This window comes from Diabrotica undecimpunctata, chromosome 1 (genome assembly GCF_040954645.1).
Source record: "Diabrotica undecimpunctata isolate CICGRU chromosome 1, icDiaUnde3, whole genome shotgun sequence".
Classification (NCBI taxonomy): domain Eukaryota; kingdom Metazoa; phylum Arthropoda; class Insecta; order Coleoptera; family Chrysomelidae; genus Diabrotica; species Diabrotica undecimpunctata.
The window spans coordinates 167,003,692-167,023,064 of NC_092803.1; the positions used below are offsets into that span (position 1 = coordinate 167,003,692).

At 31.4% G+C, this 19,373-nt stretch overlaps 1 protein-coding gene and 1 long non-coding RNA gene across 2 annotated transcripts in view; one reads left to right on the top strand and one right to left on the bottom strand.

The window, feature by feature from the left end:
• The window catches only part of LOC140436290 (uncharacterized), a 39,844-nt gene extending 30,481 nt beyond the window's left edge, over window positions 1–9,363 (top strand). The window contains exons 4-6 of the mRNA XM_072524999.1: window positions 6,518–6,562; window positions 8,922–9,167; window positions 9,234–9,363. Coding sequence (XP_072381100.1) covers window positions 6,518–6,562; window positions 8,922–9,167; window positions 9,234–9,363 — 421 coding nt within the window. The remainder of the gene's footprint in view (window positions 1–6,517; window positions 6,563–8,921; window positions 9,168–9,233) is intronic.
• A 2,335-nt stretch (window positions 9,364–11,698) lies between these two features.
• LOC140432524 (uncharacterized) overlaps window positions 11,699–19,373 on the bottom strand; it is a 45,442-nt gene continuing 37,767 nt past the window's right edge. The window contains exon 2 of the long non-coding RNA XR_011949811.1: window positions 11,699–17,985. This is a non-coding gene — a long non-coding RNA (uncharacterized lncRNA). The remainder of the gene's footprint in view (window positions 17,986–19,373) is intronic.

A 19,373-nucleotide genomic window follows, 5' to 3' on the forward strand; every position in this document is an offset into this window, starting at 1 on the left:
GCTTTAGGAAATTATCTTTATTATAAGATGATTAAACTTCTACATGTAAATTCTTTAATGTCTCTAATTCTCCAAGTGCTCCTGGATCTGCTTTTACAACTGATAAGTAGTTTTCGTCGGGTAAAGAAAAAACTAATTTTAAGCTTGTTCGGTCTTCTTAGGGTTAAAAATATGCAAGTTTTGGGACATTTCTTTTTGTAAAATTTGTATAAAAAATTTAAAAATGTAGTAAAAATGCATTGCTAAACTGACGCCAGGTTCGATTCTCATTTATTGGGCCTAATATTTTGCCTTAGGCTTTAAAATACCAATGTCTCTCATCTGTACATTAGACCTGCAAGTTTACTCTATGTTATATATCACGATCTATGTTTTTCTTATTAGAGAGTGGCTTCTAAGGCGTTTGATTGGTTTATTACAACTTCTATTTGCAAGTGTTCTTCTTTGGATTATTCCCTCCGGTATTATGTTTGTATTGTCTATAATCCTTTCCAGATAAGTGAACAAGTTCAAAATTTTACTTATTTTTATTTTTAAAAGCTTACTTTTATTTTCGTTGATCTTCAAATCCATATCCTGCGTTTCGTTGAAAATCGCAGTGAATATCTGCCTAAATTTATACGTGCTGCACCGTAAAAGAATATCCAAGTCATCTATACAATATTTGATTAGATATATAAAGTATTGCTTAGTTCTGCATCTCTTATAGCTTTCTCTAGCGCCATGTTAAAAGAAGACACGTCCGCGCATTCCATTATTTTATTCTTCTGTTTGTACTAAGTTAGATATTCTTTAGCAATATAAATATACTGTTTGATTGAAGCGTTTGATCTAAAAATTTAAACAATAATTACATTTTTTACTTCCTAAATTATATAGTATGTATAATGTCTCCAAGGTATTTAAGATATTATTATAATACTCAAATCTTCTTCTTCTTACGATGCCTATCCGTTCCGGATGTTGGCGATCAACATGGCTATCCTAACTTTGCTTGCTGCTATTCTGAATAGTCTGGTTGTCGATGTATTAAACCACTTTCTCAGGTTTTGAAGCCAAGATATTCTTCTTCTCCCTGGTTCTCTCTTTCCAAATACCTTGCCCTGAAGAATGAGTTGCAACAAGCCGTATCTCTGTTCATTCCTCATGACATGGCCAAGATATTCTAGTTTGCGCTCTTTGATGGTGTAAATAATCTCGCATTCCTTACCTATTCTACGTAGGACCTCAACATTAGTCACGCGATCCACCCATGAAATTCTTAAAATACGTCTGTAACACCACATCTCGAATGCCTCGAGTTTTCTTAAAAAAGCTTCGAAAAGTGTCCAGGCTTCTACTCCGTATAATAAGGTAGAAAATACATAGCATCTAATGAGAGAGATTTTGGTAGCAAGTGGTAAATCGTGACTTCTGAGAAGAGACTTCATCATTATGAACGCCGATCTCGCTTTTTCTATGCGTTGTTTTATTTCACTGGAGTGATCCCATTGGCTGTTAATGTTGGTACCAAGGTATGTGTAGCTGTCCACTCTGTCAATTGGATGTTGGTTAACCAAACGCTGTGTATTAAATATTACGCGCTTACTGACTACCATGTACTTTGTTTTCTTCGTATTAAGATCAAGTCCGTGTTCTCTACTTATATCTGATATACGCGACATTATTCTTTGCAAACCGTCCAGACTATCTGCAAAAACTACTGCGTCGTCGGCATATCTAATGTTGTTTAGACGTATTCCGTTGACTAATACGCCTTCTTGTAGTTCGCCAGAATAACACTAATACTGAAATGCCAAAGTTAAAAATTTCCAAATTATATAAATTTTTTTTTCTAAAAGTCTAAATTTAGGTGTTACTTAAACAGTCTTAAAAAACTTAACCTGTTGATCAATATTTTCGATATATTAAAAAATAGTATTGCTCTTGTTTATGAATGATCGAGAATTGGGCCTGGCCTGCTTTGCCATGCAAGACATTTTAATATTTTTAACCATCGCTTTTATGCAAAGCTATTAATTTGAAAATAATTGCAAAATTATATTCTATTAAAAAAGTTATCAATAGTATACTCCGAATTGTTAATCCGAAATTGTTTTCAGCAAACATTTTATGCGTAAACTACCTACACAGATATACAAATTTTGTGACAGTCATTATCTTTCATAATCAATCTTTTGAATTTGTATGTAAACATTATATTAAATTTAATGACATGCATAATATTAATGCGAAATTATTATTATTTTTTTTTATTATAACTAATAAATTAACAATCAGAATAAAACAATGTATTCTATAAGCTAATGTGATGAGTTTAGGTCCTGTCCCTTGGTTCTGGCGTGATGTGGTCCCCTCCAGTGAGAGAATCACGGGTCCATGTTACTGGTCTGTTGGCCAACGTCGTTTAGTCTTCTGATAACTCGATGTTGAGGTATTGCGGAAATTAATGGATTGGAGTGTGTGTTCACTTTTTGAATGTATTGTAATTTCTTTTGCTGGTATACTTCTTTCACTGTTGAGATATTGAGATCCTCATAGATTCTTTGGTTGGTTACGTACCAGGGTGTATCAACAATTGCTCTTAAGATTTTTGATTGGCATCTTTCCATAATAGCAATATTAGATTTACTACTACAGCCCCATAGCTCTATGCCATATGTCCATATTGGTTTGATAAGTGTTTTATAAATTAGAATTTTATTATTTATTGACAGCTTGGAGTTTTTTCCAATTAACCAATTGATTTCTTTTTGTCTTAGTTGTATTTGTTTTCTTTTTTTTGGTGATGTGTTCTTTCCAACACAGAGTTTGGTCCAGGTGTAGCCCTAGGTATTTGGTTGTTTTAGTCCTGGGTATTTCCTCATTGTTGATATATATTGGTGGTGGTGTTTCTCGTCGTAAAGTAAAAGTTACGTGGGTTGACTTGTTTTCATTTATTTTTATTTTCCATTGTTTTAGCCAGTTTTCAAGCTCATACAAATAGTCTTGGAGTTGTTGTGTAGCTATGTTAATGTGTTTGTGACTTGTAAGTGCTACTGTGTCATCTGCAAATGTGCCAATTGTTACGTTATGTGATGTTGGTAGATCAGACGTATATAATATATATAATAAAGGTCCCAGGACGCTTCCCTGTGGAATTCCCGCCTTAATGGGATGCGTTTTGGATATTTCTCCATTTACTTTTGTTCTAAACTGTCGGTTTTTCAAGTATGATGTAAGTATTCGAAAGGATGTTGGTAATATTTGTTTAATTTTATAAAGAAGTCCTTTATGCCAAACCTTATCAAAAGCTTGACATACATCTAGTGATACCATTGGGCAATATTCCTTTTCTTCTAATGCGGAATTGATTTTATGGGTTATTCGGTGGCATTGCTGGATAGTTGAGTGTTCTCGTCGAAATCCAAACTGATAATTTGGTATCCAATCTGCGCCTGTAAAGTCTGGATCTATTCTTTTTATTAAAAGTTTTTCTAGTAATTTGGAGATTGTTGATAACAGACTGATAGGTCGATAGGATGAGACGTCACTTGGATCCTTTCCTGGTTTTGGGAATAATAGTATTTCTGCAATTTTTAGATTGTTAGGCCAATAATTACATCTTAATATTGCGTTAAATATATATGTAAGGATTACTATACCCTTTTTTGGTAATTCTTTTAGCATTTTTGGTGTTATTAGGTCAATTCCTGGTGAATTTTATTGGATTTACTGATGGTTGTTCTGAGTTTAAATAATTAATAATTTCTTGATCTTCTTCATTGTTGTGTGGTTGGAATACTGTTGCTAAATGTTCAGCAAATAATTCTGATTTTTCTTTATCGCTTCTTGCCCATTGGTTCTGTGTGTCTGTGGTTTTTCTTGCTGGTGGGGATATTGCTTGAGGTTTTAAGGATGATTTGATTGGTTTCCATATTGAATGGTCGTATCCGAAATTATGAAGTTATTATTTTGAACAAATGTATTTAAATTGAAAAATTAGTTTATTTCAATATATTCACAATGGAATTTATAGGAAAAAATCTTCTGATATTATTGTACAACTCTCTTCTATAAATATTACAATTACAAATGGAAAGATCCTGCATATTGTATGTTTAAACCAATAAAGGAGAATTATTGGAAGTATCATTTCGTCTTTTTAATTTTTACCTAATGATCACAGTATGTATTAAAAGGTTCTGATTTGAGTTATTTTTTCAGTAGATTTTGAAGATCCTCATTGTAATTACTCGTACTAAGTACTAAGTACTAAGGCATCGTCTGCATATGTTTTTAAAGATAGTTTATTACTAATATTTAGCCTCATTCTTCTTCTTAGGGTGCCTGTCCGTTCCGAACATTGGCGATCATTCTGGCTATGATGACTTTGTTGGTTGCTATACGAAATAGCTGTGTTGAGGTCTTTCTATTACATGCTCTCAAGTTAGCAAGCCAGGACATTCTTCTTCATCCTGGGGCCCTTTTTCCTTCAATTTTACCTTGCAAAATGCATTGAAGTAGCTCGTATCTGCCTTGGTTTCTCATTATATATCCCAAGTACTGCAGCTTACGGCTCTTCACGATGTTGAACAAATCCGCAGTTATGTTCATCCTCCGTAGTACTTCTTCATTGGTGACTTTCTCTGTCCATGGTATTTTCAGGATCCTTCTGTATGACCATAGCTCAAAAGCCTAAAGTTTTGATAGAGTTTCCGCCTTCAATGTCCACGTTTCTACTCCGTACAGAAGCACTGAGTACACATAACATTTAAGGAGCCTTATTTTTGTTTCTAGGGTGAGGTCATGGCTCTTGAACACATAACCCATAGTCAAGAATGCCCTTTTTGCCTTTCCGAAGTGACATATAATCTCTTGGGTATTGTACCACGACTCATTGATTATAGTTCCCAAGTAGTTGTATTGTGAGACACGTTCAATTCTCAATTGGTTCACATACAGATTTGCTCCAGTTTTGTTTTCCTTGCTGATGATCATTAGCTTCGTTTTGCTGGTGTTTATATCCAGCCCATATTTTCTACTTGTTTCCGTTATTTTGTTCATTAAGTTTTGCAGTCCTTCTATGGTATTGGAAAACACTATTGTATCATATGCATACCGCTGGTTATTGAGCTCATAAATAGCCTCATAAATATAGAAAAAGAGTAATCTTGCAATCTGTTAAGACAAATAGAGTAGCTGAACGAATATTACGAATATCAAATAGGAATTATCACAGAAAAGAGAGTATATACTATGATTTAAAGATAAAATAAGCAACTTAACTGTTATGAAAATAAGAAGAAGAGGATAAAGATATACACCTGGTTAATTTCATTATCATCATCATTCTGGCTTTACACCCCTGCAAGGGTCCTAGCCTCCTCAAGAATTTCTCTCCAGTCGTCCCTATCTATTGCCTTTCTCCGTCAAGTACGTATTCCCATATTTCTCATATCTTCATCGATGTTATCAAGGAACCTTGTTCTGGGTCTTCCTCTTCTTCTCTGACCAATGGGTATATCAAGGAGCGTTTTTCTAGCTGGGTCATTTTGTTCCATCCGCATTGCATGCCCTACCCACGAAGTTGTATCGTCTTCTCCACACTCCATTGTCATTCACTGCTCCATAGCTGGTTGATTTCATTATAGCAAAATTTAGATTTTTTTGATAATTGCAAATTGAATTGTTAAAATATTTTATTCATGTTTTGTGCAAGTATAATTTTATTCACAAAAATAGAGTAAAAGAAAAAAAGTAATATAATAATAATTATTTAATTTAATTTGTTTGCTGAAGTTAATAACGGTAATAGTATTACATGCATGATATTCTGCTTCTAAATTAACATTACACTAATAGTAAATTATTATAGTCTTAATATCTATATTTCTACATTTTTTTTTGTTCTCCAACTGACATAACGATATATGGTATGTAACATTTATGCCAACAATTTGACAAAACATCTTAAATTACCATTGAAGACGCAAATGGAATAATTAAAACCTACTGAAAAATGTCCCAAAAAGACTGTTAACTATGCTGGAGAACTTTGTAAAAAAAGCCTATGTTACGAGATTGTTGTAAACGTAACGATAATCATCCTACATCAATCGTTCAAAAGTTGTTAAATGTTCTGACAATGAAAAATGCAGTGCTGGTTAGTAGTGAGATGGTACGGAGAAGAATAAGAGATAAGAGAGTCTAATACGAGAGCATCAGACTATCAAATGAACTTTTCAGAGCAGCCCTTTCTAAAGTCCGAATAACTATAATGATTGCCGACCTCCGTCATGGAGATGGCACTTAAAGAAGAATATGCTCGAGTTAAAAAGTAACGATTTTCAATCGGAGCATGAAAATCCTTATCCATCAGTTATTTCACAATATGTACTTACGCATTGATAGCAGAATTAACTTGCTAGGCGTATAAAATGACTTTAAAATGTAGATAAATATGTAGAAAATAGGTTGAAAAATATATAAAAATTTAATATTTTTCGGTATACTAACAAGGTCTTCATTTTTTCAGCGGAGAGAATAGACCAGCCTCACTGAATTCTCCTGCTAACGAAAGGTAAGTGGGTACAGTTCAGATACCTAATATTATTATTATTTATTTATTTCAATACTTTTCTTTGAGGAACGTTCTAAAAACAGTATTTTATTCAGTAAAAGCTTTTCCTGGTGCACATGTAAATTCAAACCACAACCCAGAAGTAGCTAAAATGAAACTGTCCCTTAAAAAAACTCAGGCTTAACATGATAAAATTTTTACACTAATTAAAAACATAGTCGCAAGTGAACTAAAAAACGATTAACTCTATTGAGCAAAGAGTTGCTCAATTTAGTTTCATCCAAAAGTTCTGATTTCAGGCTAACCTGAATGTAGGAAGAACATTCAGGTTAGCCTGAAGTGGTTGGTGGTCTCAAAGACAAAAAAGAATATTAGGAACATATTGGAAGTGGAATATATGGCGTAGAAGCTTGGACTCTTACTATTATCATGTGCAAAAAACTGGTAGCCTTTGAGATGTGGTGCTACCGTAGGATGCTTAGAATATCATGGATAGACGGAGTGTGTAACGAAGAAATCCTTCTACAATTGAATAAGAAAAATTTAGTTTTATTTACTATAAAAAAAGGCAAGCTTGGATATTTTGGTAACATTTTAAGAACTGACAAATATTAACTCGTAAAATTAATAATAGAAGAAAAGGCCGAATGAAAGAAGGCTCCAGGTCGTAGTCATATTTCCTGGCTTAACGTTTGTCATTAAAACGACACTTGAAGAAGAAGAATGCGTTTCTTATTATTAATATTATGTCTATATATATATATATATATATATATATATATATATATATATATATATATATATATTTTAATACAGTAAGTTGTATATTTACTAAAACGTAATCCTTGGTCTAATATCGTATCTTTTTAATAACGATTTGCTTATTTTACTTTTCCTTTTAATCAGTGGCAAAAACATATTAAAAATCTAACAAATTTCCTTTTCTTACTTTACTTTTCTGGTCTGATTATTATTGTCAAGATTTTGGCATGTATTGATTACCATAAAAATAAAGTCTTTCGGATACTTTTACTGAGAAGTTTGTAGTTACAGAACAAACTGACGCTACAGAAACTCACTGTCCTAATAAAGTTCTTTTACTTAAGTAATTACTTAGATGCGAAGTATATTTCTCGTTTTCCATAAATTTGTGTCATCTTTCTCACGTTAATTGTCGTAATGAAAAAATTTCTGTTCCGAGGCATAATCCTGTGTCTATGAGCTGTATGGTTTTAAAGTCTATCCGTGATACGCTAAGCTGGCTGTAGACTCCCTCCACCTTCATCTGGGCTTGGGACTGGCAACGGTTCTGTCGAGCTACTCGATCCACTCAACAAAACTCCAGGCGGCATTTTTTTCTTAGTTTCCGTTTTTCACGAATTGTTTATATAGTACAAATACGCCTGGTTTTTCTTTATAGAAGCTTTCTTGAGTAGCAGCCCAGACAGCTTGGGATTGAAGTAGTTAAGGGTTATATTGTGTTGTCAACGGTCTTTATGGATAAGTGGTAGGTTCAAGTTGATTGACTCAAGAGACTAATTCATTGAATATGTTCCAGTTTTTCATTCTGCTGGTTAATGTTAACGGTTTGTTAATGTGGCATACTTCTGTGTTTACTCTTATGCAGAAGGGACATTGATCAGAAGGCAATTAAAATGGCCGTTGTATATTTAAGTAATTAGAAGCGATACTTTTTATGATACAGAAGACAATGAGATCCATTATTTTTCGCCTGTTAGCAGACCAGAAGGAAGGTTGACTTCAGGCTAGAGTGCAAAACTTTTTTATCACGATACTTCTGAGTTCGGTCACGTGCGGTTATGGCCCTTCATCCTCAGCGATGATGCTTAGAATTGATCAACAGTAGCAATGAATTCTAGTCCCAGAATTTTTATTGGTTGATTGGTGTTTTTAACTTAAATAGAGTGGACTGTATGAAAATGATTAACTTTTATTAATATATAAAATTACACTTAACTTCACAATGTTAAATTTGAATACATAAAAATATAAACTGAATAATTGTGCTTTTCACATTCGATGTTGGAATTGGAATGACTTTTTGTTCTTGTCTTTTTGTTGTCCTCACTGGTGTCTTGTGACGTCGACGTTGCCGTACTGCTTTAAATTATTAAGATCTTAACAATTGGTAAGATCAATGTATAGATTACGACTAGTACCTTTTTCAAATCAACTAAATTAAGATAAATTCTGATTGAAAGATGCTGAGGATGTAGTAGAACCTGACACCATCAGAAAGATCTTCTAGCAAAAGTTCGTCTACAATACTGCCGTCTACTCCGTTTGGAAGTGGTACGGCCAAAATAGATATAGTAACCAACTACAAGCCTCTACTTAGAAAACGTAAAAATTCTACAATATACGACTGTTTAGAATACGAGGATTCGGATGATATTGTAGCAGACAGAGATTACCAGCCCGAAAAGCCTATTCAAAACAAAAATATGAATGCTTCATCATCAAGTAAAGATGAAGCAACTTTCGATGTTGCTTCATCGAAAGTCAAAGAATACTTTTTGAATTTAAAAATTGTTATTATGCAGAATTCAAGAGTTCGAAAGTCATACAGTCTTCTGAAGACCCGGTAGGTTTCTTTAATGTTTTTTTCAATGACACCTTGTAGAATAGTCAAATTTATATGCTGTTCAAGTCAAGCTAACAAAAATTTAGATTTGTCCTTTGAAGAATTGAAAGCTTTCCTAGAAATTTTAGTTCTAATGGGATATAATAGTTTACCTTCTAACAAAACATACTGGTATGCAGATCCAAATTTTCTATAATGAAAGGATTACTAATATTTTCCCTCTAAAGATATTTCTTAAAATATTAAGATATATCGATTTGAATGATAACCAACAAATGCCAGCCAGAGGAACTCTGAAGTTTGACAAGTTTTACAAAGTGAGACAGACCTCTTATTCAAAAATAAAAAAAAACTTTATGAAATTGATGAAAGTATGGTTGCCTTTAAGGAAAGAACTACTTTGAAACAGTACATGCCAATGAAACCCATAAAGAAGGGCATAAACATTTGGGCAATGGCATGTGCTGAAACAGGTTACCTCATCAATTGTGAGGTATATCAAGGTGGAGAACCTAAACGGACTAACGAACATACTCTAGGGAAAAAGTTATACTGAATTTAATTAAAATGTTGGAAAAAAGGCGATACTGCTTGTACTTTGACAATTTTGTTATCATACTTCCTCTTATGAATAATTTTGGTTGTGGAACAGTAAGACAAACACGAAAAATATTTTTTCTGCTCTCTTACTAGTAAATTGTATATTACCTACTATTTGGATGCTAAGTAAATACATCAAAACAGATACTGACACGTAATGACTAGCACGTAATAAAAAAAATTACGCTTCACTATAATACGTGGAAGTAGAAGGAAGAATCGAAATATCAATAGAACAAGTGAAAGAAGCAGTTAAGAGAATGAAATTAAAAAAATCTCCAGGCCCAGGCGGAATACATCCAGAGTTGATTAGGTATGGATCATCAAAACTGTTTGAGATGATCCGAAAATTATTCGAAAGATGCTTAAACGGAGAAGAAGTTCCAGAAGAATGGATACAATCGTATATTTCTCCAATACACAAGAAAGGCACAAAGATAGATCCTAAAAACTATAGAGGGATCGCAGTGATTGCTACTATAGGCCGACTATACTCAAAAGTACTACGAAACCTGATAGAACAACCCGAACAACAAGCGGGATTTAGGGCCGGACGCTCCACTATGGATAATATTTTCACATTAAAAATTGCAATGGAAAAACGAGTACAGAGAAATAGAGAAACTCATATAGCTTTAGTAGATTTGGAAAAAGCATATGACAGTGTACCGATCTCCCAACTATGGATAGAAATGGGTAACTTGAAAATAAACCCAATTCTTATTACCGCCACTCAAAAATATTACGAACAAAACTTTGCAAGAATTAAAATGGGACAAGAAATCACCTCTCCTTTTCAAACAACAAAGGGACTAAGACAAGGCTGCTGTCTGTCACCCACCTTATTTAAAATCTATTTGGACAGATCCTTAGTGAAATGGGTAAAAAAATGTAGAAACATGGGAATAACGGTGGAAGAAAACAAGCTATATACACTTTTCTTTGCGGATGACCAGGTAGTAATTGCCGAAGACAGCTACGATCTTAGCTATATGGTAAGAAAACTGCAAGAAGAATATGAGGTGGCAGGTCTAAACATGAATATGACAAAATGTGAATATCTCTCAGTGGGAACAGATGAAATATGTGACCTAGTCTTGGAAGACGACAAAATCTAAGGCGTGCAATTCTGCAAATATTTGGGGTCATTTTCAACAAGAAGGGAAATAGCGCAGATGGAATCAGGGAAAGAATAAACAAGGGCAGAGCAGCTACCCGTGCCTTAAACTCTCTTCTCTGGCAAAAAACAATTCGACGAGAAACCAAAAAATACATTTACGGTAGTATAGTCCAAAGTATTACACTTTACGGTTCGGAATTATGGGACGTCACCAAAGCTAATAGAAACAAACTTATGACGACAGAAATGGATTATCTGAGACGAAGCTGCGGTAGATCGAAACTGGAGAGAAATAGAAACGAACAAATAAGAAACGAAATGAAAATGGAGCGAAATATCAATGATGACATAGAAAGAAAACAATTAATCTGGTTCGGACATGTTAAAAGAATGCCAGAGTACAGATGGCCTAGAAGAGTACTGGAATGGATCCCTCCTGAAAGAAGAAAGAGAGGACGACCACGGAGAAGTTGGCGCAACGATATTGATGAAGCAATGGCGGCAAGAGACTTAGAAGAGGCAACTGCATATGCCAGAAAAAGATGGAAATTGGGGGCGGAGAAGCGGCGACAGCCGTAATAAATCCGTAAATAAATAAATTATATATACACCCTATGTACCAGAGAAACTAGCATGGAAGTTATTCATTGATTGAACTCTGGTACAACGGTTGACTAGCATTTTCTTCATAGAAAAAACAAAAATATATTCAAAATCTAGTAACTGATGTACTAACTATGGTATTCCAAACTATTATCTGAAAAAATTTCATCATAATAAACTTGCGGCTTAAAGGGTTAAATAAACACAATTGTACTTGCTCTATCTTGTAGTTTATTATACATATTAATAACATGTTTAGAATATACTTATTAATAGTTAAACATTAGACTACATACTTTTCTAGTAATTGGTAATAATCCTCTATCACATATCATTTATTGAAATTGCATTAGATCCGCATCTAAACTAATTCTACTCCAATCGAGCAACGATAACGTATAGAAGTTGGTGTTTCTTAAATTATAATTGATTAAAAAGTGCAGATAAGAATACATATATGCTATTGGTAACTACATTTAACATCCTTTGATAAAATCTTAACCTAAGAGTACACGCAATGGCAACTATTTCAACACGGCTAAGTATAGATAAACTATTGAATATAAGCTATTAACTATTATAACGAATAATTAGTAAGTATAGTATAACATATAATATACAGCAATCAACTTTTTAAATGACTTAAGATATATTCTTTCTATTTTGCCTGTTTTTAAAAATATCCTTCAACTGGATCCTTCAACAATAGACCGTGAACCTTAAAAACTATTCGCCAATTTATTGTTCTTGAGTCTTACTGTTCATTAATTGTGTCTGGAAATAAAGGATATTTTAGAAACCGGCCATTAGACTTAATTATAATAAACATATTCGAATAAATAGAAATTAGGTTTTCAGTAGATCTTTAATATATATTTTAATTATTTTATTTTAAATCTCAGGTGAATAATTTAGTAGTTATCGCTATTTTTCTACGAATGTGTCTTTTATGATGGTCGTGGTTATATCTCTGTACTTTAAAGAAACTTCAGAAAAGTAGCAATACTATAAGATCATCGTATACATTTTCTCTTTAGTAGATAAAGCTACAGTGTATTAAACAAACATCAAAATTGTTAATTAATTAGTAACGAATAATAAAACAAGTTAAATAAGTGCATAAAACGCTTATCGTTTTATTATTTATAATGATTGAAGCAAGAACAAGCAACCAACACTTTTTTTAATCTGTCCTTTTTGATGGTAACGGTTATATCTCTGTATTTTTTTAGACAGATTGCAAAAAGTGGCGGTACTACGCTCCTTCAAATATCAATATATAGATATATGTATCCTTAAATTGCCTAGAACCTAATAAAAATAACTAATATAAGTGTAAAAATTAGAGAGTTTAGTTCTAAACTTCAATACGACGTATGTACTGAGCGTTTTAATGTACTTTCCTTTTTATTTAATTGACTAAAAACTGTCTATTTTTATTATACGAGAATTTTTCACAGGAAATATTTGTTCTTTATTTTAAAAATAAAATTGAATTGAATTTAAATTTACAATGATGAGCAAGTCCTAACAACATTAAAATATACATACTGAGACAAAACAGGCAAGATGTCTCGCTATAGTTTCGGTCGGGCGTTTCACCAAGAATGTGAAGCAAACCTTACCATGAGGAAACCTGGTTAAAACGATCAGTATTTGGCGTATAAATCTATAGGAATAAAATCACTTTAAATAGTATATTTGATAATTATCATATATTATTAAACATAAAGAATATTTATAGTATAGGTAATAATAAGTTTGATATTAATAAGCAAAATATTAGACTATCAATGGAAAAACTACTTTTTATAAAATTAAAAACGTCTAAAAACAGGAATAGTACAAAAAAAGTGGAAGACAGAGAAATATGTTGTCACAACACTATTGTAATAGTTTTATTAATAATATAATCCATACCCTACAGTATATATTAGATAACAGCCGATTTTCCAAAGCTTCATTATTTTCATACTTAACCAACATACTGCAGCTATAACTAGTTTGTAGTATACTATTTTAAACTATTGGCTGTAGTAGCTTCTGACATTTAATTAACTTGTTGAGCAGAGCACCCATTATGGCAAAACAAAATCGATTTTTTAGGCAACATAAGATTTGAGAAGCATATCAACAAAGAAGAGTCTGCGCTCTACTGCCAACTACTAAAAAGTTGTGTAAACGTGTAAACTTCTGGCACAAAGTACGGATTGTTGATTAATTAAAGTTAATTAACCAATATATAATTTTTTTACTTGATGAATGATAAACATTATCTCAGTGGCGGCTCGTATCACTTTAAATAGGTAGTGCCAGAGTTCGGAAGGCTGCCTGAATTTTTAGTGACGAGTTCACGATATTGTCAAAAAAAGTATAAAATAAAATTTTTAAAAAATGGGCGCGGATACTTTTACATTATGTAGGAATCTACTATTTCTGGGGTGCCAAGAACTTGTCCAAAATTTATCAAAACAGTTCCGTAAATTAATGTTTTTAATGCCATTTACAAAATATTTTCAGCAAGTAGCATACCTAAAGCACTAAGCTTCTTCTTTTATGGTATTTCTAAGGAATGTTTTAATTCGTTTTAGCATCGAAAAACAGCGTTCTGCTTCAGATGTTGACATAGGAATGATAATTAAAATACTTAAAAAGTTTAATAGTTTGTTTAAATGTACATTTAAAACCTTCCTTATTTAGTAAAACTAATAGCAGAACAGCCCTAGAGGTAGTACTTAATTCGTCTCTCGATTTAGGTGCAATAATATCATGTAAACCTAACATTAAAACATAGATATACATTGAAATACAAGCTAGAATAATGGCAGGCAATAGAAGTGTACATGCTCTTAGTAGAATGGTGAAAAGCAAGTTTTTATCAAGAAAGGCAAAAATACAGTTATACAAAACAACTATACAACCAATAGTAACATACTGCAGTGAGACATGGACAATGATAAAAAATGAACAAAATTTACTGGAAATATGGGAGAGGAAAATCCTGAGGAAGATATATGGAGGAATAATAAGGGACGGTTTATGGATAAGAAGATCAAATGATAAGTTAAAGGAATTATATAATCAACCTAATATAATAGGAGTCATAAAGGTACAGACTCTAAGATGGCGAGGTCACCTAGAAAGGATGCCGAACACTAGGACTCCAAAAAGGGTACTAAACTACACTATACCTTCAAAAAAGAGAAAAGGAAGGCAAAAAAATAGATGAAATTAAGAGGCAGAAAGAGATATAGAAAAAATTGGACTAGAAGGCCAGAAAAGAAAAATTATTAACAAGAAGGAATGGAGAAAAATCACATATCGAGCCAGAGATCTTAGTATATAAAGAAAAGCGAAAATGAAGAAAGAACAAACTTTTCCTCTAAGGCCTTTAGTGCTATTGTATATATATATATATATATATATATATATATATATATATATATATATATATATATATATATATATATATATATATAACACGTTTTAAAAATAAAAAATTCGTTTCTGTATAAAAATAAGGTAGTGCCATTGCTCTATGGCATTACCTCACGGGCCGCCACTGCATTACCTTAACCAAAAATTAAAAGAAAAACAAACATCACATAATAAAATGTAATATTTTAAAATTTGTTTTAAAGTCATTAATTCATTATTTGAGTATGAAGCAAATAAAGCTTTGTGAAAGCGATCGTAATATTGGAAATATATTTTTTTTTGCGTAATCTTATCTGTTTTTGATGTAATAAGTAATATATTGACATTTTTATTCTCCCATATATACATATTAACTTTACGAAAATTTCATTGTTAGCAAAAATAATATTTTTAGCTATAAAGTTCTGTCTTTCTTCCACAACATGCCAGCAAATCAGTATAAATCGTTAAATAAAATACAAAGCATAATATATGAAGAATGCAACAATTATTCTAAAATAACACTGAATAACATTCTGACTAGACAATACACATATTCTTATATCCACAACCTCTTTGGCCATAAAGATAGATCTTAAAAGTTGATGAATATAAAAATACCGATATGCTTTAATATATAATATAATAACATCTAAAAAATATACCCCTATATGAGGGGTAAGTACCTATTGCTGAAAAGGACGTGTCTAAGGCGATGTTTAGTGCTGACCAGATGTCCAGACTAAGTTGATATTTTTTACATTTAAAGCGACGAGAAATCCCATAGGTACTTTGGTTTTAATTGTTAAATGTACAAAAAAAAATAACCACTAGTCGCTAGGTACATGGTATTCCGTGTTTAAGACTGGATAACGTTGGAATCAATTAGGAAAGTCAACTAGTTTAATTAATAATTTGTACCTTCTGTATTAGTTGTTTGTAGAATCGGAATTAGTGTAAGTTGAATATAGTACTTTTAAATAGCTTGTTTGATATCTGGACAAAGTATTTCAACAAATTGTTTATTTTCAGTAGTAACCAGTTTTTGGATTATTCTAAAATACCAATAAAAATTTATGGCAACATATTTTCTATTTACATGATTATAAAACTAAGAAGCTGCTCAAGATCGGATGCAATGGATTTATTTACGGGAGACATATGCTCAGCATTGAACTTAACACTTTTCTCTTATATCTAATACTTTTCTTTTATATCTAATACATAACTTATTTCCTTGATTTGTTTTTAATTGACAATTTGCACCTGATAGGCTCTTTTTAGAATACCGCCTGTTTTGTTGTTTTTATTAAAATTATCATTGTGTACTGTAAGACAGTGTAATACATTAGTGAAGCATTCTCAGGGGGTTATAAAATCCTAATTTGCCACTGTAATTATTATAGCATCGGCTACATCGTAGCAAATAATTTTAATATCGTTTATCCTCATTGTGTATCCTCTCTTTATTTTTGCTTCCTTTAGAACTCAAGGAATCCCCCTTTACCTTATGCATTTTTAAGTCAAATTGGTTCTATCATCTCGCCTTCTATCCTTACAATTACTTTGATATCCCTTTATATGTTTTCTACTGTTTTTATCATAACTGAAGTATTTTCATATAGTAAGTAAGTATTTTTTTTCCTGCTATTAACTTCTTTAGCTGCTTTAAAAGTAACTATCAAGGTATTGGCAGGTAATCATTATTTTTGAGGTATGTCTTGAGTAAATGCTTTAGTTACTAAGTAAAGTATGGTAAAATATACCATAAAGTCAAACATATCTTAGATGTTAGTGTTTAAGTCTTATAGTCTTTATCTTAGTTCTTAGTATTTTCTCCATTACTAAAGTTTCGATATTGTAGCAGCTCTATTGATTTTCTAACATGTCAAATTATACTTTTACTAATTAGGTTTACTTACTAGGTTTTGCAATTCCATACTTTGGATGGTATTAAAAGTATAGGTAATATTGCAGAGTATGAAGACGTTTTCTTATATTTGCAAACTTACAGCAAATATTTTTGTATTTTATTTTAAGAGCAAGGGATTACTTTGTTCCAATAATATCGTTGTTCGTTTGTTCGTTTATGGCTGGATCTTGTTTAGATGTCTCCTATATATTGTAATATTTATTGTAATACATCTGAGCTGCTTTTTTAGGGTTATCTCTGGATAACACCTATTTTGTTTTGTGTCGTAAACTTACAGTAACTTATTTCCATTTAAGACTGACTTATTTCCCATGAAAGGTATTTTATTCATAGGATTTTAAATTAAAATTAACCAAGTTACTTATTTATGGCATTGATAGCTAATTTTAGTTGATATTTAGAATTCACCTCCTTTTTTGTGGCTGCTAGTTTTAATTTATATTTTTCATAATTGTCCTGATAAGATACTAAAACTTATAAAAGATTTTTGTTGATTTGATCTACTGAATCAACAGAATTTTTAAGATAAATGTAAATATTTATAAAAAACGATCTATACAAGACTTTGAATTTCCCTCTTCGCTTCCCTTTATTTCACTATATTCAACCTACACATTCAAATATTAAAAAATTAAATTTCGCTAATATTTTGATAATCACAGTGACAATTTAAATGGTGTTTAGTGTTTATGACATCTTCTATTTCTTGTTTTGCTCAATTAAGCATTGGTAATGTTCCGAGGCAATTTTGCCCCTTTCAGGTGAAAAATTCATAAAAATGTTTTATTAATATCCTGCAGCTGTAGTACTATTGTTCCCATCCTAATTTTAACCCTGTTATTTCCCATAAACCAGCAGAAAACACGTCTTGTATTTTAAAAATCAAGGGCTAAAATGAATTATTTACTATTTCAACCATTAGTTTACTCTCTTCCTCCATAAGCATAATTAAATATTTAGCACTTATGCTGCATTAGTAAATTGACTAGTTTGAAAACTCGCCACCAGGCGATTAGTGGAGGAGTTCGTTCCGGTTCCGGTTCTATTCTGCTGGTGGACTGCTCGAGAGCGGGATTCGACTCGGTCTTGGAATCTTTTTGGCCATTGTTGCCATTATTAAGAGCAGGTGAAGTCATATTGGAAAGCTAAAACATAAGAAAAATATCGTTAATACTATAATATTGATAAAAATGTGAAATATTCGATACATGTGACAAGTGGACGAAAAATATCTTCGAAATAGATTATTATAAAATTAAATAAATTAAAATTAGATTTTAAAAAAAATTTATGGTAATATATTATGGCTGTGACTTTTTAATATAGTAAGATACAATATCATATTTAATATTCTATGTAAATATTTATACACTCCAATACTTAGACGCTATCAAAAACTTTGAGCTCTACTTCAGGAAATTTGGCCTGGGTGAAATTTTCTCTTTTTTTAATAGCTTCTATACTGGCATTGTATTACTTTTTTCTCTATGGTAAAATGCTGAGACGAGTGTCACGAAATAGCGTCGTCACAGAGAGCGTCATAGAATAGCGGTTCTTGATATCGATTCACTAATTCAATCAGTTCGTTTCTATTCGTCATATATTTACTTTGGGCAACTTTAAATTAAAAATAAAATATAGACATTAAAAAGTAAAAAATTAAAAGAGTATCTGTGACTAACAGATTCTTTTCCTAACGATTGTCAAAATTTAATGCAAATGTCATCCGATTAAAAACAACATTGAATCATCTCTTTAAATTTTTATAATAATTCTCGTTTTAAAATACTTTCATATAAATATAATTATTATTTTTAAACATATTTAGTTTATATAATAATTAAATTTATTATCAAATAATATTTATTTATATTTTATTATTAATATTTGGTCTGAATTTGACAGGTTTGTAAAGTAAATAGTGTATGCTTTGTCAATAAGTTAACAGATGGCGTAAAGAGCAAACATAATAATTTATTGAATTTGTTTAAAATATAAAAAATAAATAAATATTAAAATTACTTTATTTAATTTAAAATATATTATTTAAATTTTAAAAATACGGTAAACATAGTATAAAGTTCTGCCTTAGTCTACAGTACCGTCTACTGTTTCACTTTTTAAATATAACTTCTTATTTTTAAATATCTTACTTAGTTTATATAATAATTAAATTTACTATGAAATGGTATTTATTTATATTTTCATAATTTCATATAAATACAATGTTTAATTTTTGCAATTATTAGTTCGACAATTCTATTAAAGTGCGATAAAAAAGAGTTAGTAAAACGTTTTCATATTTTGTGCAGTTACTGCGGAAGAGTCCATTAATGTACCCAACGAGGTGGTGGCCGTTAGGTATACAAAATATCAAAATTGACCATAATTTTTTATCTTCATTTTTGAAATGTTTTATAACTTTTTGTACAGGAAACGTAAAAGAGATATTTCGTGAAAAAAGGTTAAAAAAGATACACCTGCAATAGTAGATGTATCTTACCTTTGTACCCATATGAGACTGGTAAGAAGT